Raw genomic sequence first — 22025 nt, 5'->3', positions numbered from 1 at the left:
CTTATGTTTGGCCCAAAGCCTTGGTTAAAACTGCATAACAAGCTTCCCTCTGTTATCAATCACATTTGCTGCTTGCTGTTTAATTCTTGAATTGATTTATGGAATCCCAAAATTGAGAGAAACTCTTTTGTGTTATGGCTCAGTATGTTCAGACATATAAGAATGTGATAGTGTAAAATTCACAAATTATAGAGCTAACAGGTTCTGTATATAAGTTTGTTTTTTGTAAATACAGGATTTTTAATATTTTGAGTAACAAGCACTATTACTTTATATTTTATATATTAAATATAAATATTTGCACTGAAAATTAAGACTGGTGTCATGTTTATTTAACATAATAGTTGACCATGTAGAGTATACAGCGAACGAGATAATATTATATGCCAAACATTTCTACTTTAAATGCCTTATGAATTAAACAAATTTAAGAAAGGGTCTTGGCAAGTTCAAAACTTAGGATTGCCATTTTCTAATAATAGTAAGAGGTAATACTCTTAACTTTTTAGAATAAGGTAGGCATTACATGAATGCAACTGTCATGTTGTAAGCCAACTTGGACAATAGTTATAGTACCAGGGAAGATCGTTACAGAGTAGTGTGCCAGCCTAAGAGGACAACTAAGAAGGAGCTTGTCACAAAACTAACATTACTCAGAATTCTTAATTTTCTGCATGGAATTGGAAACAACTACACAAACAAGATAAGTTTCAAGAGAAAATATCTTCACATGAAGCAAAGAATGACATGGAGGTGGGTGTGGAACAAAACTATATATTAAAGTTAAGTTTGTTTGTACATAACATTAGACTATCGATCCAACATTTTTCTCTCATGCTAGCTCTCTTCAACTGTCACCCAGCTCCCCAGTTCTTCCCGGTTTTCTCCTTTGCTTTCTGGCACCAAAACTATAACCGCCGGGTGACTCCTACAACTTAGGAAAATGGGATAGAGCCATCTGATGAACTATTACTTGTAATTCAAAACAATACTTATACCTTTATTTATATATATCACTTTAGTACAAAAGGAATAACAGTTCAGAAATGTTTCCATAATTAAAAATGGTTTTGTATGGTTTTACCAAGGCCCCCTCATAATCTCTGTTAAAGACTCAGTGTATTCCATTCTTTCAGCCTGTGTATTACACTGCCTGAAGCACAACATTAAATTCTTACAACAAAGTTCAGAGCAACAAAGTCTTTTTTATAATGTGATTATCACAGTTCACAATATTGTAAGCGACATCTAGGTTTTAAATGCTAGATGTCATACTATGTACCTTGTATCTTAATGGTTTGTTGGCCTTTTGTATTGTTATCTCATTTTGGTTAGTGCAAGAAAATCATGAGTAAGTATAACTGCATCCTTTTTTAGCCAAATTCTACTAAATCAGCAAATAACTACCTATAGTATATTTTAATTTATATTATTTGTACCAGCATTTGTCTACATCAAATCTTAGTTCAGTTTCATTTGAGTTCTTCTTTCTGAACAGCTTCATTCTTGTTTTCTCAGCTCAAATCAAAAGAGCAATAACGAAAATTAACACATTAAGCCTTTTTACAATACTTTTGCTCCTACACAAAAATGCCACATGCATAGATGTGAACACACAAAAACAGAAGCTATTTTTGTGTACCATTATGTTCGTTCAATATTGTTTTATCTTTCAAAAAACAATACTGGGAATCGGATGTCTTAAAAATACATTACTGATGGAAGCCAGCTTTATAAAAGGAAATGACATGACTAACAGAAAAAAATCAGTCTGTAAAATAGTTTGATGAATGTTTTTCTGTTTTAAGAAGGGCGCTGGCTCTTGCAAGTGGGCAAGAATGTCACTACTAGCACATTTTATCAACCGGAAGTGCGTGGGAACGTTTTCCCTGAAGAGTAAGCTAACTTACAAAAAGACAGCAGTTTTAACAAATTTCTTGGATCTCGTTGTAAGAGCGATTTTTACAGGTTTTGAGGTGAGAACAGAGTCAGAGATGTTTTCGTTTAAGGCAGTTTTAATTATTTGTATTTTACACGTGTGCTCCTGCTACTCGGAAAGTGATGTGCAAATTACAGGTAAGAAACAGATCTTTTTACTTAAAAAAAAACAGATTTGTGACCTGTATTTGAAAAGAAAGTTTTCTGGTCGGTTTGACAGAAAATATATTGGGCACTCAGACAAGACGCGTCAATTATACTAGCAATCAAAAAAGTTTGCCGTCCACAAAACATGAGTATAATAACCCTCTGAGCTTTAAAATAGTTGTGCCTTTTTTGGGTGTTGTTCCCAAGTATAAACAACGTGTATAGCGTCTTTTATGCGGATGAAGAGTTACAAATCCAGCTGGGGGTTTTGAACAAATAGATTTCAATTCCATTGTACTTTTTTCACAGGTTGTAGTGTCACGAAATTTAAACTTAGATTTTCTGAGGATATTTTATTCTCAGACGCGAGACAGAATTTATGTTGTTAGGTTAGTAATGGTTTGTCGACCAAATAGTATTTATACCAAAACAAAAAACTCACATAATGCATTTTCCTGCTTGACAACAACTATGTGTAAAAGATTATAAATCTGAAATGTAACGTCTTCCCTTCAAATTTTGTTCAAAAGGCAATTGGACAATCCGTACAAATTAGTTTGATTATGCCCAGCCTTACTACATTGTTGGGGTAACTTCTCTTGCTTCACGGTGCATGCAACAATCGTATTTTATATATCCTTGGAAAACAAAGGACTTTGTATTAAGTATTTTTTTAATATAAGCGGTATGCAAATCTTAAATGACACATTTTTGTGGAATTAAAAAAAATATTATTTTGTTTTCCTAAAGACAATGTTAATTTGGAGATTTTAAGGGTTTCAAATAAAATGCAAGGTGTTTCAGATTAGACTAATGGATTTATGGTTATCAAGTTTCTTTAACTGTTTTAAATATTCGGTGCAAGCTTGTTTCTTCTTTCAAAATGTTTTACAGTAACAGTCAATTTAAATGACAAAACAATAAGTACCATGTTTCCATTGTAACTATGAAGTAAACAATAAGTTGACGAGAGTTTGACAGTAAGCAGTAGTTATATAAACAAGTAGTCAGAACACGGTGATGTTTTGAAAAAATATAAACAAATGAAAACATTTCTGCTTTATACTGATGAGCTCGTAAAAAATAGTTATAATTGCAGAATGATTTATGACTTTGAGAGAATACGTTTCAATAGCACGTCAGTTAACCTCCAGAGATTATTAAAACTGCATTATGTGCAGTTAATTCCACTTGTTATTTACATATGTATCATGAAGGGTGCTACGGTATATAAGATCAAGGTTATTATATATCTTGGGGGAAATGGTCTGCTAGGGCAACAGCTGTTGATTGTATCCTGCATTAAACTGGTGCCTATTGTCTTCTGCAATTCAGACCTGTACAGTAAGAATAATGCCTTTTGTAAGATTTTCCAATTTCTTTATCAAAGTACAGCACTGTAAGGAAGAGCCCTAGTCTTGTACTGCTTCACAGACTAGGAATAAATGACATGTACAGTGCCTTGGGAAAATATTCAAGAAGTTGAGAAAATTAAAAGTCTTGAGTGTTCGCTCATGCATACATGCTCCATGCATGTATGGCACTTTGGCTTCCCCTTTGTGCTGCAGTATCAAATCAAATAGCATATTCTAGGGCTTTCTAATTCTGGTCAGAACTTTTACAATTTAAGATGCAGCCTTTTGGATTAACTTGGAGTGCAGCCCTGTGGTTCTGGAATACTGCAGGGTTCTATGACTGCATTCTGAAGGACTGCTACATTTAACATCTGGCTTACCAAAGTGCTAAATTCAATTGGTGAAGCAATTTCTCACCTCTCTGCCTGAAATGCTGTGCAGTGGGGCTGCTGGCACATAATGGCTGCACTTCAGTGGTGCATGAAGTGGGTCCCCTTTCTATATGCAATGTGCTTTGATATCCTTTAGCATGAAAAATGCTTTCATCAGTGGAGGAACAGCCTTGACTGCCCCTGGCATTTTTTGTGGCAGTAGGAACTGGAAAAGGGTGCTTTGGAGCTCCTGCAGGGTACCTAATAGTAGAGAGAGTGCTGCTCTGATTTACAAGCAGCTCTATCACACCACATGTCCAGATTCCACGGTTTACTATGTCACATCCTCCTTCATATGTGCAATTTTGTGTGTAAGGATATGGTGAGACTTTTGCACTGTATTGTGTCCAGAAAATATAGACGGGATCAGACCTTAGTTTAAAAATAAAGAGGATGGTTATGCCATAATTGATGTTCCATCTGCTGTGATGTCTGTCTGGAAAGTTTCTGGATAGATTAAGGTGTCATATTTTCTCAGATTAGCATTATTTGTGAGATGTCTGTGATGTTTGGAAGATATCTTTAATCTCTGACTCGAAATGTCGTTTTTAGCAACATTCAGACATTTCTTTAAATAAGCCATGAAATGAGCTTCACTTTGGCTGAGCAGCTTGTTTTGAAGCCCTACAGGTACAGGTACTCTGCTATATGCAAAGGATTGTGGGAATATATAACTCTAAAGGGATTATTAGTTTAAAAGGTTATACCGTACATACATAACTACTCTTTTGTCAAACTATGTAAAAAGAAATTGAATTAATTGTCCTAGTATTTAATTCTCTTGGATGCACTAATGGACTCTAATTTCTTTTGCTTAAAAGGCTTATGTAGGGTTTCATGTAGGATTTACATATTTAAATATTTCACAAAAAATGTGATAGTACTATAGATTTTAAAACATTCCTCTTGCACCACACCTGTGTAGCGCGATCTCTTATTTGTAGTTTTGCATTTTATTCCTGTATTTAAAAGCAATACCTGTTAGTACGTAGCCACCTTAAAATGTCAGATTCAGAAATACTTTATTGTAAGTGCTCATCTGTGACCTATAGTACATTTGAAAGGTTTCTGAAATGTACAGTGAATTGATAAATAAATGTACTTCTCTTCATTATGAATCTCTGTTCTTTTGCAATATGTGAAACATAATGATTTTCCTTCCAGATCTGCCTAAAAATGATCTGACTGTGTGACAGGAACTTTTTTATATGACACATTATGTGTCCTCCAAAGCTTAGGAATGTGGTGCTTCAATATCACACAGCTATTCCCCTGGGCTTTATTCTAGGCTCATTTCTTTTTTTGTTCTGTATGCTTACCCTTGGGTGTCTTTGGGAACATTTTATATATCTGATATTAATTCATGTATAGGATACCAAATTCCTTTTTGACTGTGTATTTCAGTTAAGTTCTGTTTACTGAGAGTGTTTCTTAGGAAAATATTTGGGTTAATACACATTCTTCCATCTATTCATTTTCTAATCGCTTCTTTCAATTCAGGGTTGTGGGGAAACTGCCAAGCAATAGATGCAAGGCCAGGGTACACTCTGGACGGGACGCCAGTTCATCATGGGGCTAATACACATTCTTACTCAAAATATCCTACCCGTCACGTAGTGCTGGGCGATAATTCGATAACGATAATTATCGCAATATAATTTTCTTTGATATAATTTTAACAAAAGTTGGATAAATGTTCGATATATATGTTTATGCTTTGCGCATGATATGCGAGTGCGTGTTGCAGACCGGGCAGCTAATGTGGTGGTGTTTACCCACACGGTGGTGGCTGACAGGATTGTAGTTAGAGTGGAGAAATGAGCGACACTGAAGCAAATGTAGTGCTGCCAACGACCAGCTCGAAGGACGATGACATCGTCGACAGAAAAGGTCATTCAACTTCGGTAATTTGGAGATATTTTGGCTTTTTATGATCAGACATAAAACAGAGCACTTAAAACTTTGCAGTCTGTCTGAGCCATCTTCTATGTGTGTTTTATCACACTGCAGTATTTAATTTTTCTATTAAGATATTTATTTTGTAAATTTTACTCATGCATATTTTGACATAAAAAAAGACTTGAATACTCTCTACTGTACCTCAGATTTGTTTAATGTTTCTGCTGTTTGGCAAGTGTTTGTTGTGTTCTTAAGATAAAGAGTTGTTTAATTTACCAATTAACTTTCACTCAGGAGAAAAAATCTGCCTTTAAACTTGAAAGAAATAATGATTTGACATTTATCGTGATAATTATCGATATCGACTGATATGAAAATTTTTATCGTGATAATGTTTTTGGCCATATCACCCAGCCCTACCATCACGTGATCCCCTAAATTGTCTTTCAGGGGTGTATCTGACTTCTCATAGATAGTATTATTCAGTATGAAGCTAGCTCCTAGACACCTTTGTATGCTGTCTGTAGGGCACTATAAGGACTTCTTTACACTGATTGGGAGTGTCCTTAGGGGGTTAGGTTCTAGAAACATGTCATCTTGTTTATCCATTATTCTAAATAGGATTCACATATGGTTCCTTGCTGGATGATAACTCTAATGCGGACCACTCATAACAGCAGATGCAGATTGCATTAGCTGTGTGACTGCAGCTGAAAAAGTATATCAGCTGTGTGTAGCTGTGTGTTGGGAGCTTCTGCATTCCCTCTTGTGGCATCAGGAGATCACGGATTATGGCCCATCCTGACATTGTATTCATAGGATAGGATTCATAGTACCAGAGGGGGATGGTGGAGAATTTGAATGCTGTGTTTGATACAGTCTAAACCTTGTTGTATAGAGTTTACATTGTAGCTGTATGACTCACTTGCCCCCTTCTAAGGCCATTCCACAATGCATTTCTTAAATACATGCACTTAAGCTTCAAGTCAATTCAGTTGTAATAAATCATTTGTATAGATGTTATGTAGCCAAGCCATTTTAAGGCATTGTTTTTCTCTGATCTCTCAAATTGTCAGCAAGATGTAATTGTCAGTTGATGGAAAGAAAAGAGAGAGGCATGAGGAATTAGTTGCTTTCCATTCTTAAGTTTCCTAGATGTAAAAAAAAAAAACAAGTTAAGAAGTTAAGAAATATTAACCCTCAAAGTTTTGTGTTTATCCTTAGGGTCCAGAGCCCTGTATTCTATTTTGAGGGTATTTGCTGAGGTGAATTTTTCTATGCATATACTGCAATATAAAGTAAACCCGGTTTCAGTTTTTTGTATTACTTGCATTTGACCCATATTTTTTGTTAAGCTTCCCACTGGCTAAGACCAAACATTTGTCTTATATTGTATAGTAGTATAACTAATAAGGCTAATAGAAAAGGATAATCTTTGTATCATGCCTTTCATGATACTTCATCTCAAGGCACTAAACATTTTACATTGGCTGTATTAATTGGAAATAATTGTAGATTTTACAGTAATGCTACTAGAAAACCCACTTTTCAGTCTGGACCGAAATTTCCAAAGTAGAAATGATCCAGTGTGGAGACCGGGGACGTTGTATTGTAGTAGGTGTTATCCTCCTGATTAGATGTTAATCAGGTAGTCAGGACATTGGTTTATTAAAGATCTTTTAACATTTTTGTTTGCCCTTAATTCAGTTGGTGAAGCAATTTTTAGCCTCTCTTCCTTGTAATATCCAAGGTTGCACAAAATACTAAACCTGGTTTACATAAGAAACAAGGATACAGTGCTTTCAGAAAGTATTCACCCCCTTGAATTTTTTCACATTTTGTTCCTGTTACAGCGCTTTTCTTTCAGGCCAAAGAGCTCAACTTTAGTCTCATCAGACCACAAAATTTTCTTCCAAAATGTTTCAGGTTTTGTCACATGGCTTCTAGCAAACTCCAGGCGTGACTTAATGCTGGCCTTTCTCAGAAGTGGTTTTCTTCTAGCCACTCTCTCAAAGAGGCCAAATCTGTGAAATGCTGAATAGATTGTTGATGTCTGGACAGTTTCTCCCATTTCAGCAAAAGAGCTCTGCAACTCTGTCAGTGTTGTAGCTGGCCTCTTGATCACTTCTCGGACAACTACCATTCTTGACCGGTTGCTCAATTTGGTAGGACAGACTGATCTTGGTAGTGTCTGGGTTGCGCCATGTTTTTTCCATTTTGTTACAATGGACTTCATGGTGCTCCTGGGAAGGTTCAAATGGGGGGTGAATACTTTCTGAAGGCACTGTATAGCAAGTACTGTAAATCCAGGTATTATTATTTTTAAATCTTTTGTTTCTGATGATCAAAGAGATATGAAAAACAAGACATTATTTTTGTAGACGCACATCTGAAGAAGGCTCCACGGCCGAAACGTTGTGTTCTCTTTCTTCTTTTTTTCAGCATGGAATAAACCTATTACTTGTTCCTTTGCAGCCTACGCATGCTGACACAGCTACCCACCTGAACTATTATTTTTGTAGATGTGTAAATGTGCTTCAGACAATGTGCAGAAATTTAAAACTATAAGGCAATGCTTCAGAACAACTTCAGTTGTTGGGGGGGAAGAAGTTTGTGCTCATGTTGATTTCCTGGAGTCTATGGTATAGGATTGTAGTTGTCTTGTTGCTTGAATATAAGCCTCTGTTTAACTTTCTTTGCATCATCTGAATTGTAATTTTTAAGGCAAACAACCACGCCAATTCCTTTTTTATTTTAAAAGTAGATGTTTTATTTTTAACTGCATACCATGTATTATCTTAAACACTCAATTAAGTTGCCTATTGCTAGCCATACCCAAGTATGTTAAAGTGAAAACTAACAGTGTCCTAAATTTAGAAATGGTGTATATTCTTGAGGTGTGTTAAACCAAATACATGCAAATTCAGAGTGGCTACTTTTAAAACTAAAAGTATTTTAAATTGGTATCGGAGGGAATATTTTTCCTTTAATACACCACACTTAGCCCACTATGTTGTAACACCGTGTTGTAATCTTCTGATTGAGATAAACCTCATTTCTCTCAAGGTTAGCCTTTTCTCCAAATGATGCCTGCCTTCCCTAAATCTTTAAACTTTACAAAGGAAAATAAATTCCCAAAAGATAATGATTCAGTCCATGTTCAGTTAACAGTAGGAATACAGTACATTTCCATGTAATCATCTTAGAGAAACTCCTCCCATCTAAATAGATCACCTTTCTGAGTTTTCTGAGTTACGCAGGCATTTCCAAGCATTCTATGTCTGGAAGAACTCCTCCCATCTAAATATAGCCTGCATTTTCAAGTTCTCAGAGTGGCACAGGTAATTCCAGACATTACAAAAAATTCAGATGAGTCATTAGACTTATAACAACTTCAGGACAAAGAATTCTTTACTGAACAATATGGCATAGCACAAAAGCCCATTATTCCCAGAAACTGCCGTTGCAACTATTGTTGTTTACAGAACCTATTTTTTCAGAAAGAAACAGAGGAGGAACGTTTATAGGTGCACGTATGACCTTTACTATAGAGACACCCATCTTAAAGGTACCAATCTTGAGTTGATAGAGTCAAGAGTTTTAAATGGTAGAAAATCACTTTCACCTAAAGCTTGTGCAGTGCAGTTAACTCTCTTATTTAAAAAAATATACAGTATGTCTGGAATTGGCAATCATTACATTGATTGCATTTTCTTTTTCTGGCCATGTTAAACAGTTTATCATCAAAAACAGTTAACTGTACTTAGAATATCATGGCTGTTGCTACTGCCTGATCTGCTTTGTAGTGGGATTGCGAACACGCTGTTTACCTTGTGGCACTCACATGGATATCTGCACATCAGTGGTGACTGAGGTGGGTCCCTTCTGTATGTAAAACTCTTTTGAGTTCCTTAAGGATGAAAGAGCTATATAAATGAATTATTTATATTTTTTAAAAAGGAAAACTTTACATAAACTGTTAGGTTATGGTAAAGAGAAGTAAGAGTTTCAAAGGAAATAAGTGAATGAACTTTTGCTGTCCTTTTCTGTTACTCTTACAAAATGATTCCCCTGTGTACACTTTGCATTCTTCTGGCACTGAGGTAACAGACAGATGAGAGGACCTTCTTTAATGAAGACAAGAGTGCATTGTGAAAACCTGTCACAACCCAGCTTTAAGATGCTTGTTCTTTTAAATTGGTTAGTTGAAACAGGATAGGGGAGGATTGTCATTATTAATATTGAGTTATCTTGAAGGAAGATGGCGATAAATACAGTGATTGTTTATTAATAATGATCCTTTCCCATGTTTGAGAAAAGCCAAATGGGGACTATTTTCAGAATGTTAGGTGTTGCTTATTATAATGGAGATATGGTAGCATGATGGTTTGGAATTGTTTTCTCTTGTCTGAAAGTGAGATGCATTGTTTTAGAACAAACTTAAACACTCAATTAAGTTATTCAATGCTAACTGATAAATCCGTTATGAATATATTATGAAAACTTGTGAAAATGAGCTTGTGTTCCATTTTGCATTCATTGCCCCTTGTGTATGAAATGGCAAATCCTTTGACAGCATGTGTCTGTTTAGAAATATTGGGCATAGGTTTTTGCCTTTAAGGTTTGTCCCTTTGTTCTTGTTCAACAAAGGATTAATGAGAACCTGCAAATGTGTACCTTCTTACTTGCCCACTTGTTAGATCTATTTGTGATTTGACAAACTGTGAGCAAGTGTCTTTCATGGCATGGCACAGCAGTTGCTGTTGTATTGAAGTTGGGAGGGGAACTTTGGCTTGGGTTCATACCATCAACCCTGTTCTCTGTGTGAAGGACCTTTTCCTCAAGTATTTAAATTTAAATTGACCCAGGTAGGTACTGAGGTACTGATTCCACTTGGCAAAAGCTCAAATATGCATGGAAGGCTCATTAAACCAATTACCATAATCAGATATCTCAGAGCTTCTACTATTCAATACAGGCTCCCCATCAATTGTCTTGTCACGACATAGTGTTACTGGGCTTCATGATTGTTGTTATCAGATCAACATGAATGACAATACCCACATCAGCGAAGGGTGATGTTTTCTGCATTCTGGGTTGTTCGTTTTTGGGACAGCTGTGTGACTGTGGTGTGTGGGGGAATCATTTGAGCTTTAGGTACAAGTTTGTTGTTGATAGTGATCTCATTTATGTTTGTTTTTTGTGAGGTGGCCTGGAGAACAGTGTCCTCTAAGCGGAATATAGGTGTCAGTGTGACTTTGTGACCATTCATCCATTTTCTAACTGCTTTATCCAGTTCAGGGTCAAGGCAGAGCCGGAGCCTCAGGATACAACTTAGATGGGATTGCAGCACTGACTATAAGCTTTTAAGAAAACAAACTTATACCCCACATCAATGATCACAGAGAAGTTTGTGCTTCAATCTGGGATACCCCTCATATGATGACCTGCTGTATCAGTGGGTCCTTCCTAGTTGAGTAAGGGTGGGTTGGTGATGTCAATATTGAAGTAGTCTTTTTATAAATGTAAGGAGGCAACATCTCTGTTGCCCATGTGCAGCATTTCTGCCAGAGTTATTCATACCTTTCACATGTTTATGATGTAGCTAATGGTAGATGTATGATATAGTGATTGCATGTATAAGGATTGCCAAATGGAATGTGTCTTTTGATCCCAACCACATCTTACTTTCAGTTCAATTTTTAGGAAGTGGATGAATGTTTACAGAGTCACATTGACATCTATACATTTCAAATCATTTCATATGAAGAATGATGTCAGCTAAAAAAAATAGAATCTCAGCTATACCCCATCTCTAAAGTTTATGTGGAGTCTAAAGCTGTGATTCTATACTGCATCCATACACTTATCTCTGAGCAGAAACACACACTAAAATATAAATTAATTTATGTTTATAAAATAAAAATGTTCAGCCATCCAGGTTATAGGAAATAAAACAAATATTTAGACTGTTTTGTGTACATCATCGCTTAAATACTGCGTCAGAAATTAAAAATACAAAACCATTACAAAACAATGAAAAGAGAGTTACAGAAAAACTGATTTCCAGGAAGCAAAATCCTGCACTCGGTTTGTGAATACTGCATTCGGTTTTGAGCGTACTATGATAAAAAAGTATAGTCTGAATATTGATTATTTGTACTTATATAAGAACCTATCTGTTTCCTGGAGTTCTGTGACAGCCTAAAATTCAAGTATTTGAGATCTATTTTAATATTCACAGTAGAACAGTTTGGGTTTTAAAACCCAAAATATCAACAAGTTAATAATAATGCTATTATAATATTAAATGCTGTGTCATAGTACAGGAAGCAAAACCATACAATGACAAGAGTTTATATTCTTGCCGAAAATAACAGAATGCTGCCCAAAGTGTTGTTACCATTTTCCTATCAGGAAAGCTAGATAAAAATGCATTTATTTTCCAAGAAGACAGGTCACCCTGGCAGAAAGCCAGGAATAGCAAAAGCATAAGAATGAAGATGAAGGAATTTAATCATTAGAGTGGACTGCTCAAAGAGTGAATGTAAATCCAATAAAACTTCTACTGGAGCTTCTAGAGAAGTAACTATGCAGAAGAAAATTAGAAGAAAATATAAACTAATTTAGTTCAAAACCTTTATACATATAAATCATTCAATGAGCTCTAACAACAAAATGTATATAAATTATAGGAAAACTGTGTTACAAAGTATTAACCAAATTCATTCTTGGTTTCCATTAAAATGCTGTGGTATGTAATCATTGTTTTTTGTGTATTGTTTTTTTATTTGGGTAGAAAACAGTGATGAATCAGCATACCCTCCATCATTATAACAGCACAAAACAGCTGTATTCCTAAGATCAGTGTTTCTAATTAAAATTAATACAGAAGAATATAGAAAAGCTATGAGGCAAAAACCTTATATAGCATTTCTTTGTCCATCTCCCATGCGTGGTTTCAATTAATATGTATTTTATTGTATGTAATGGTGGCTTAGACCATTACAGCTCTCTTTTTCTTCTGTTAGTCAATATACTATAGTCTATCAGTTAAAACTGATACAGAGGAGTTATAACTTGAGAATGCATTGTATGTTTATATACACTAAATGTTTAAACATAAACATTACGTTCCTCAGCAACCTTCACAGTTTAATAGATTTTTCTGAAAGTGTTCCTTTTTTCTCTTCCTGTAGTGTCCTGCCTCATAATCCTCCCACAGCTTTCCGACATGGTTAGCTGCTCTTTGTCGTCAGTCCTTTTAAAAGCATTCTTATCCAATTTTAGTCAGGCCTGACATCTTTTGGGTCTTGTGCCATGTCTCATATTTGCTAGGTTATATTCAGAAAAATATGTATTATCACATCTTGAGTAGGGTCATTTCTGGTCAAACATTTAGGAGAAGAAAGAGATGATTACATTATTATTGTTTGTCTTTCTTTAAGAACATATAAACAGTTACAAACAAGAGGAGACGTTTTGTGGGCCCATGTAGACCATTTAGTATTTAGACATAAAGAGGAATTTTAGAATTTTAGTGTCCTCACATGTCTTTATGTGAATCTATAATATGCAATGCTCAAATATTACAAGAAAATGGTAATTATTAAAGCATTCTTAATTATTCCTGAAGTTAAAATACAATCAGAATTTTTAATCTATTTCTAACATAAAAGGTTCAATAAATGATCACTGCTTCATATTGCAACACTCTGAGGATTGGTACATCTGAAGAGGAATCAAATCCTGACTTCAGGCTTCCAAAGTGAGTATATGACTTCATTGACGAAAGGTCTAGCCCCTTTGCCAAGGTGAAATTGTACTCTATTGTCCTGGCTCCTGTTGCCGTTCCTGCAGTTCCTTTGCCACAAGGTTACCCTTGCCAACCACAGCTGAGCAGCCATATCTTTCTACCAGGTTTATACCACATCCTCCTACAGCAACTACAGCCAAGTGGTGTGGAACCCCACCATTTCAGTTTCCACACACCAATGTGATGTTTTGGTAATAGGCAGGTCTGACTTCTGTAGGGATTGAAGTGATATGGTTACCTTGGAAACGACAATCAGAGTTTGATTCCCCTTTGGGGCTGCTTATCACCAGAGCATTACAAGATTAAATTTTCTTTTTTCTTCTATTTGGCCCAGAACAGGGGTTAACAATTCCAGTCCTGAAGGACTAGAGCCCTGTGGGTTTTAGTGATGCATTTTAATTGGAAATGGATAAATACCTAAAAAACACTGGTCCATGTTCCGTTTTGAAGCAACTATATGAGTAAGATATGTATTTTAGGCGGATCCATATTGCTTTATACTAGAGTAATTCAGTAGCTGTTAGGTTTCAATAAGGCTCAGAGTCCAAGGAATGTAAGTGACAATATGACAACAGTATGAGTGTTGTCATCAAGATCTTTCATTTGCTGTTTATAATAATGCAAGAAGGATGTAAACTGCATTAATAAGTGTAAAACACCATATAGAGGCAACTACAAAGTTGGATTAAAATTAGTAAAAGAAAGATGTTCTGTAAGGACAAATATACCCTGGTGGCACACAGCATTGTGGGATGTCATCTGACAGGATATTATGATAATATAGAATTCAAACAACTGTTCACAAGACTAGCTAAAAACTAACTTAATTTTATTTATTAGAGGATTTAGAAGTTTAATTAAGTGAAGAGACAGAAGTAGTCAGTGTAAATGGGGAAAAAAAAGGTAAATGTTTATCTGTTATGTCAAGTCCAATTCATAATTCTATTGCTACAGGAGGCCCATCTTCCCAATGGGAGCCTGTCTTCCTGTGTCCTGTATTGATTAATTGGAACTTAAGACTCGTAAAATGAAAATACATGCCAATGAAATTTTTAGCTGTCAACTGAACTGCAATTTATTATCTACAACTGTCAACAGAACTGTAATTTATTGTCTTCTGTTGACTCCCAGGTATATAGTCCGAGTTACCCAGTAGAATATGTCCATAGCTTTTCCCAGGAAGCCTTTTTTCCAAGACAATTACCAATCCTATAAGTGCAAGTTTGGGTTTATTTAAAGTAGTGGAGGAAGATTGCACCTTGTCATAATACCCTACGGTAGTCAAGAAAAGTCATTTTTGTACTAGAAAGGGTTATTATTAATGTAGTGTTGAAAAGTAAATGAATAGAAATATACTTTTGATTGTTTTGTCCTGCAGAATTATGAAAATGCCAAGTATAGCTCTCTGGTTCTACAGTCATCCTATTATTCACAAAAATGCTCAAAGATTTGCCACAATTACAAACTTATATTCTGTATGAATATAAGAACTCTTTATTAGTAGTAGAATAGCAGGAATTTGAAGTAAACTGAATGTTACTTTTGAAAGAATGTGTAGGTCCTGTATACTCCATAACAGTGTAGAACATTCAGTTGTACTACAACAAAGCACAGTACCCTTCCTGTCATGTACTGTTATGTGCTAAATAAACCCATACATGTGTTTAACACCTTCTTCCAATTCAGTGTCACAGGGGAGCTGTAGCCTCGGCAAGCAACGGACACAAAGGAGGGTATACCCTGTAGGGGCCGCCAGTCCATCACAGGGAAGACACACAGGCATGCTCATGCCTATGGCAAATGTTCCCAGATGCCAATTAATCAACAAGTATGTCTTTGGGCTGTGGGAGAGGAAACCCATACAAACATGGGGAGAATATATGAACTCCACACACATATCACTCCACAGCTGGAATTGAACCTGGGGCCCCAGGACAGCGAGGCAGCAATACTAATCACTTTGCCACCATGCCGCCCTACACATGTGTAAGTGATTAATAATTGCCATGTGAAAAAAATATTTCTTGGATCCATTGATAGGATATTCAATTGGATATCTTGGAAGATTATACCTGGAGGACAGCAGTGTATAATAAATTACAGTTCTGTTGACAGTGGTATATAATAAATTGCAGTTCTTGTGGCAACTACTGTAAATCTGTTAAACATTTCTAGAAGATCAGGCTGTAGTTTAAAAGATCTATTTTTTCTCAATGACTGTAGTAAGGAGGCAAAATATTTTCCTTGTAGTTTTTTTAACAACATTATACTGTAGGTCTTCATTAATTGTAAACCAATATGCACATCAAAGAACAAACTGATCGATAAATAGTTTTTTCTGCACAAAAAAAGTTCACTGCACGTTAAACCAGATATTAATGTTTCCATACTGTATATCTTAGTTGTCACAATTAGGTCTTTAGAATGCATAATTCTGTTTCTATGAATGATACAGCAATGTTCCTGCTGTAATAGAAATTGTGCAATTTTAGTAAGCAGAATGTGAATGAAAACAAAGAAACTAGCATCTCATATGTCCTTGAGACATTTTTTCTGTAGTATTGGTAAGTAATTGTTAAGTTATTGCTTGTTTAAATTGCCTGGATTATATCTTAATTAAAAAAATCCAAAGGCACTGTGTATGGATCAGATAAAGGAGACAATACATTGTTTTACATTTTTGTGTTAGTTTTATCCATTGATTACTTAGCAAGTCATTATAGTGCTTAAATAATTTTAGACTTCAAAGACATGCATATATAATTTATTAAAAAAAAATGGAGATCAAAGAAGACCTAAAAATTGCCGACCAATTAGTATACTGCCTGTAATCCGCAAGAAAGAAACACTGGATTCCATCTACCTGAAAAAGCAAACATGCTAGTGGATTTACTAGCTTTGGCTGTCTGTAAGGTAGTAGAGAAAAGTTGTAATTACTGACATAATACCATAGCTGTGTCTTAATATGTTTACAGCTTTATGATGTATTTCTTTGACTTAAGGGACCTTGACCTAATTAAGGTACTATAGTTGACATGGCAGGATAATTATAAGTATTTTGTTTTGCACCTCAACCTAAATAGTGTAAATGTCCTCAAATGTTTCATTATAAAATGCTTTTTGTTGTCTCATTTGCTTCTGTATATAATTCTTTGTAATTTTGCAAACATCAACAAAATCAGATTTGCATAGTGCAGCCCTTCAGTTTATAACTGTTTATACTGTAGCCTGGGTCCTTTGATTTTCATTTCCAACCTTTGTTTAAGCATGTTGAACAGAGCCTGATATTCCTTTCCAAAAAAATGCAGTTTTGGCTCACAAATATCCATAAAATAAAGTCTCTGTTAAATTAAGATTTCAGAGGGAGACCTCAACAGCTGTTGCATGCATTTTTTAGTAGTTATAAACTCTGAGCAGTTGAAGTCTCACATGTGCCACTTGCTAAAGAGGCCCTTGGCCATTTAAAAATTTAGACAATTTCTTCCCTCAGAAATTATTTTTATACACCACTCAGCTTTCGATAGGGGTTTAACTCTTGTAAATAGTAATTTTGTTTTTCTTCTAAAGCGTATCTTAATTCAGCATTTGCATGCTTCATATTATTTTGTATTACTCAAGTGATTATAGTGTAGCCTATCAAGTGATGATTTCCAGCTTTGTTGTGATAAACTGAATTTTGAAAGTACAAGCAATTTGAAAATTTACAGGAAAAACATCCTGAATCCTTGACAACCCCAGGCATGCCTCTATTTTAATTATATCTAACTGTGCTGGGTGAGACATATATGGAATACTGCATATTAAAATGTATTAAAGTCGGGAAATGCGTGGCATTTTGAATCGGTCTGAATCACCCTGAAGGGGAGTTGCTTATTTACCATAACTCCACAGACAAGTCTGGTTCATGCATGGGTAAATTGCTGTGGTTTGGAGAAAAAAAAATTCTAAACCTAGCAACTAGAGATAGAGTACTTTAAAATACAACTGGTTCTTCATCAGTAGCTCTGTTAGTAAAACCTATTATTTTAATAGCAGGTAATGCAATTAATCTAATTGAAAAGGTCAGTTTGCCAGTTGACTTTAAATATCTCCGTTATTTCTTGAGGTGCTACTTAGTAGATGTGGCAGTTTACAGTTTGCCCATGGTCCATAGAACTTGTTTACTTATGATCAGTTCAGAAAATACAGTGTGTTGCCAGGGGCATAAATTTCAGCAGTGGTAGAAATGCACATAAAATTATTGGTTTTAGAATTGGCTTTTTGTGTGTTGCAACTTTTTACTTTTCTACATTTAGTAGAATATATATTTTTTTAATATTAGGATATTGTCTGACATGACAATTATTGTACTTAAAACATCTTGAATATATGTTACTTATTTATTCTCAGTTTGATCTTAAAAGTATTTTACTTTGCCTCAAAGGTCCTGGTAAGGACAGGAAAAACCCCTACAATTATGAATCCACCAAAGAACTGGTGTTAAATGACTTGTAATTTGTGCTATTATGTTAATATTAGCTTTCTGAGCAACTGACCAGTTGTATTCACTTTGCCTAGTCGCTGCATGGTAGTAACGGGTACTAACACTGCGTAGGTACTAACAGGGATCCTTGTCCCCATTTATTAAGGATCTGCTTAAGCAACATTGTAACACAGCATTGAAAAACAACTTATGTACTTTGGAGTCGGACACTTGTTTTTCTACAACGTAAAGCAGTTAATGGATTAAGGTAGGGTCTCCCATCCCAGGTCCTAGGGGATCCCTGTGTCTGCTGTTTTTGTTTTTCTAGCCAAGGTGTGTTTTTAAATTTGTTTTCAGCTCTTTGCATGAGATTTTGCAACGTTGCATGGCATTTTTAGTTGACTTCAACCCTGTACTAATTTTCAAGTTTCCAGGTTTCAAAAACCCCCGTCGTTCAGCTGAAATGAAACCATTGGGATCGCTGAAAATTACACTGTCAGAGTGTTGTCTTCTTTGCCATTCCCACCTGTGTCTGATTGCCAAAAACTGATCACCGGTTATAAGCTGTTGAGACACAATTAAGGAAGCAAATTTAAGGGAATTGCAAAAAGTTCTGTTTGCTGGAGGTGTCAGAACAATATGTGTGATGGAGAGTATGTATGAAAAAGAACTGTGTGCAGAAATAGGTAAACTAAAGTGTAAATAAGCAAGTACATAATTTAAAGGCATTATTTTGCACAAGTGGTTACCAGCTCAGTTGGAGTGAAAGGCAGCAGATGCAGGGATCCCTCAATACAAGGGTTGGCAACCACTGATTAGGGTCTTATTTACCAACATTTTACTCAGCCTACAGATAGTAGTTTTCGATTTACCCGGGAGATAAAATCCTGAAAAATGCTGCATAAATCAAAAACACATACTGTAAGTTAAAAACCAATTTCCCATAAGAATGTCTGCAAGTACGAGAGGCAGGATGCATTTCAGGTCATCTCCCAGCTTGAGTGTTTAACTCCCAGATTAAAAAAAAAAAGTAAAATCATGTAAAAAGTTTATGTAGTTGTACTAAAAGTAATATTTGATGTTTAATTTGTGTCAGTAACCAATGTATGCTTAACTGTGAAATGCATATTTAGAGTGAGTCAGAATGTTTTTCAACATTGAAGTTGTAGAAATTTTTTCAAGAGGGTACAACGCCATGTGAACTTGAATTTGGTGCAGTAGTGTTTTCCTGGTTTGAATCATGTGATAGGTTTAGTAAAGAGAACATGGATCAGTTATAGAGAGTAAATTAATAAAAACATTGGCTCTGCTTTAACATGGGGAGGACTTCACCATTGTTAGGTATTCTGGTTTGGTTGTTATGTCTCCTCAGGGGTGTGAAAGAAACTACAGTATATAATCAGAAAGTACTAAAAACACTTTGCGTCAATTGCTTTAGCAGGAAACACAAGATGTTTCTTTGGCAAGCCACTGAGGAATTTGTATATAGTGCTTATAAAGAACAGTTCCCAACAGCAACATATAGATCAAAAGAGAGTCAAGGAAACAATGCTAAAACATTTTTTGATTGTCTATCAGAAATCTTGTTTTTGGAAACTCAAGAATACAAGATCAAAACCTGTAACACACAGCTTAAAATATTAAGTTTCACATAATTTCATAGAAAATATTTCTGCGCAAGATTACGTTGATTATTGAAAATAATTACTCTTCCCTAACAGATTTCTTATTATGGATGGATGGAACTAAAGCAGAATGGTGTGAGAAATGCTGTTTTCTAGAGAAAAACATTTTTTACTTACACTTCCACAGCAAGGCTGAAACAGTTAAACGGATTGTTCCAAATGTGTATTTGTCACGGAAGAACAAATGCTGTTTCTATAGCCTGATAACTTGCAGCAACGTGTACAATGCCTCATTGAGGTTGTTAAACTCACCAGGGAAAGGGTTTGAAGTGGCTTAAATGAAAAATGCATACTACTGTTGAGATCAGCAATCCTTATAAACTGCGGGATCTGCGTCATTATAAGGTCATTAGTCACTATCGGTCATTGTGTTTATATTCATGCTTTCCTTCATTAAGTGTGTCCTGAAATCAGCAATGGTTATTAAATTACTGTCTCAGAGCCCTTTTTTAGGAAATATGGTTAAAGCAAATATACACTAATTTTTCAAAGCCTAAAGTTAAATTGCACCTATCCTATTCAATAAATATAAACAGTTTTATGTTTTCATTTTTAATATTCAGGAACTATACTGTACTATTTTCACGAGCAGTATTTTCTTGTCTAATTGATTTGACTTATTATTTGGCTATAGAGTTTGGATAGAGGAGTGCTACTTGTTCAAAGTTTTCAATGCACTTCCACATATTTTCAACTTGACCCTCTGGTTTTGGATTCATTCATTCTCGAGTAGTCAAAGGGTTGATTTTGTTATTTCCTTTGAGGATTCTAAATATATGTATCAGGTCTACTCAGTCTTCTCTGTTCAAGACTCAAAAGGTCCAGTTTGTTCTGGTTGTCTGTATAGGATAATCACTTAAGTCCTATAATGTATCTAGTTGTTCTTCTGTGCACCAGTTCCAGAGAATTCTAAATGAGGCTTTATTTGTGCATTATACAATTTTAACATCTCTCATCTCTTTAAATTCTGTGCTTTTAACTATATATGCTAATATTTTGTCGCCCTTTTTAATTGCTTCTTCACATTGTCTATAAATGTGTCAGCATAAACAGTAAGTAAGTCAACATAAGTAGCACCTTCTCCCTCACTATTTTCCATTAAATGTCCATCTGTCATGATTTTACCTTGTCTTGAATTTTGGCTTACTATTTTATTTTGCTGCTTCTACAGTGTTTGGTCATTCTTTTGCTTTTATTTAATCTGCAAAGTTAACTACTTTACTAATTATACCAGAAACTAGTTAGGAAGAGTTGGAATTCTAGTATAGGTACCCATGACACTCCAAAATGTACATCACCACAATTTAAGTATTCAACATTTTATCTATACTCTTTCCTCTTGACTAGTTCTCAAATCAAACACATTTCTCTGAATGCCTACCACCTGTAATTTGAGATTTAATCTTTTAGGAGTTTTTTATCAAAAACCTTCTGACAATCTAAATACCATATCATATACTCTGTATCCCATACTTTTGTTGCTTGTTCAGACAGCTCTAACAAGTTGTTTAAGTAAGACCTACAGTACCTTTTCCATATCCTTACTGACTCTTCTGTAGGATCCTATTTCCATGTAAGTCATCCTCTTTTTTTAAAAGCCCTGTAACAAGAAGAAATCTGAATCCTTAAAAGTAAGCTGACCTTAATGCTGCTACATAAAAGCAAAGATCTTTCATTATGGTTGATATTCTTGATTCATTTTAATTAAGTCAATCAAACAGAAAGCAATATGTGCTGGTAGCTTATAAGTCAAAGTGAGGTTTTTGTCCTCCACCTCATTAATTTAATTAATTCTGATTAAGTACTCTGTTTTAATTGAACAACCAAGAGATTACATTTATGCCCTCTTGGTTTTCCATGAAGAAATCTTCAAAGTCTTTCGGAATGTGTAAATGATCTTGAATGAGGAAATTGAACATCTGTTAAGGTTTCATAAGATACATATTTACACAGCTGTGACTCCTGGCCCTTTCAGGTGAAAGCATATAACACATAATTTCTTGTGTAATTTCCTGTGTGTAATATAGTTTTGTAGAGTCACCAGCACGCTTTCGTCTCACAGCCAAAAGTACCTCCTTTTGTTGATGTCATTGTTGCAGTCATTTTCTGTTGATGTAGATAAGGAGTGTTCTTAACAGTCTTTTTAACAGTTTATAGTAATTGGCCATTTATAAATACTTTATTCAGATTAAATAAGATTTGCAATAGAAAAACTGATAGGAAAGCAATTAAGATATAGTATATGACATCACAGACACTAAACAGGAATTTGCACCACCATCTGGGTGGTTA

General features: G+C 35.2%; 1 protein-coding gene across 2 annotated transcripts in view; it reads left to right on the top strand.

The window, feature by feature from the left end:
• The first annotated feature begins 1831 nt into the window (after positions 1-1831).
• tfpia (tissue factor pathway inhibitor a) overlaps positions 1832-22025 on the top strand; it is a 49021-nt gene continuing 28827 nt past the window's right edge. Inside the window, exon 1 of one of the 2 annotated variants that reach the window (XM_088930235.1) lies at positions 1832-2076. In XM_088930235.1, the coding sequence (XP_088786361.1) occupies positions 1839-2076 (238 nt within the window). In that variant the 5' untranslated portion in view covers positions 1832-1838. The remainder of the gene's footprint in view (positions 2077-22025) is intronic. The other variant, XM_088930234.1, reaches the window with a different exon arrangement.

Source organism: Atractosteus spatula, chromosome 13 (assembly GCF_055471065.1).
Source record: "Atractosteus spatula isolate fAtrSpa1 chromosome 13, fAtrSpa1.hap1, whole genome shotgun sequence".
NCBI lineage: Eukaryota > Metazoa > Chordata > Actinopteri > Semionotiformes > Lepisosteidae > Atractosteus > Atractosteus spatula.
This window is presented reverse-complemented; position numbering and strand designations above follow the sequence as displayed.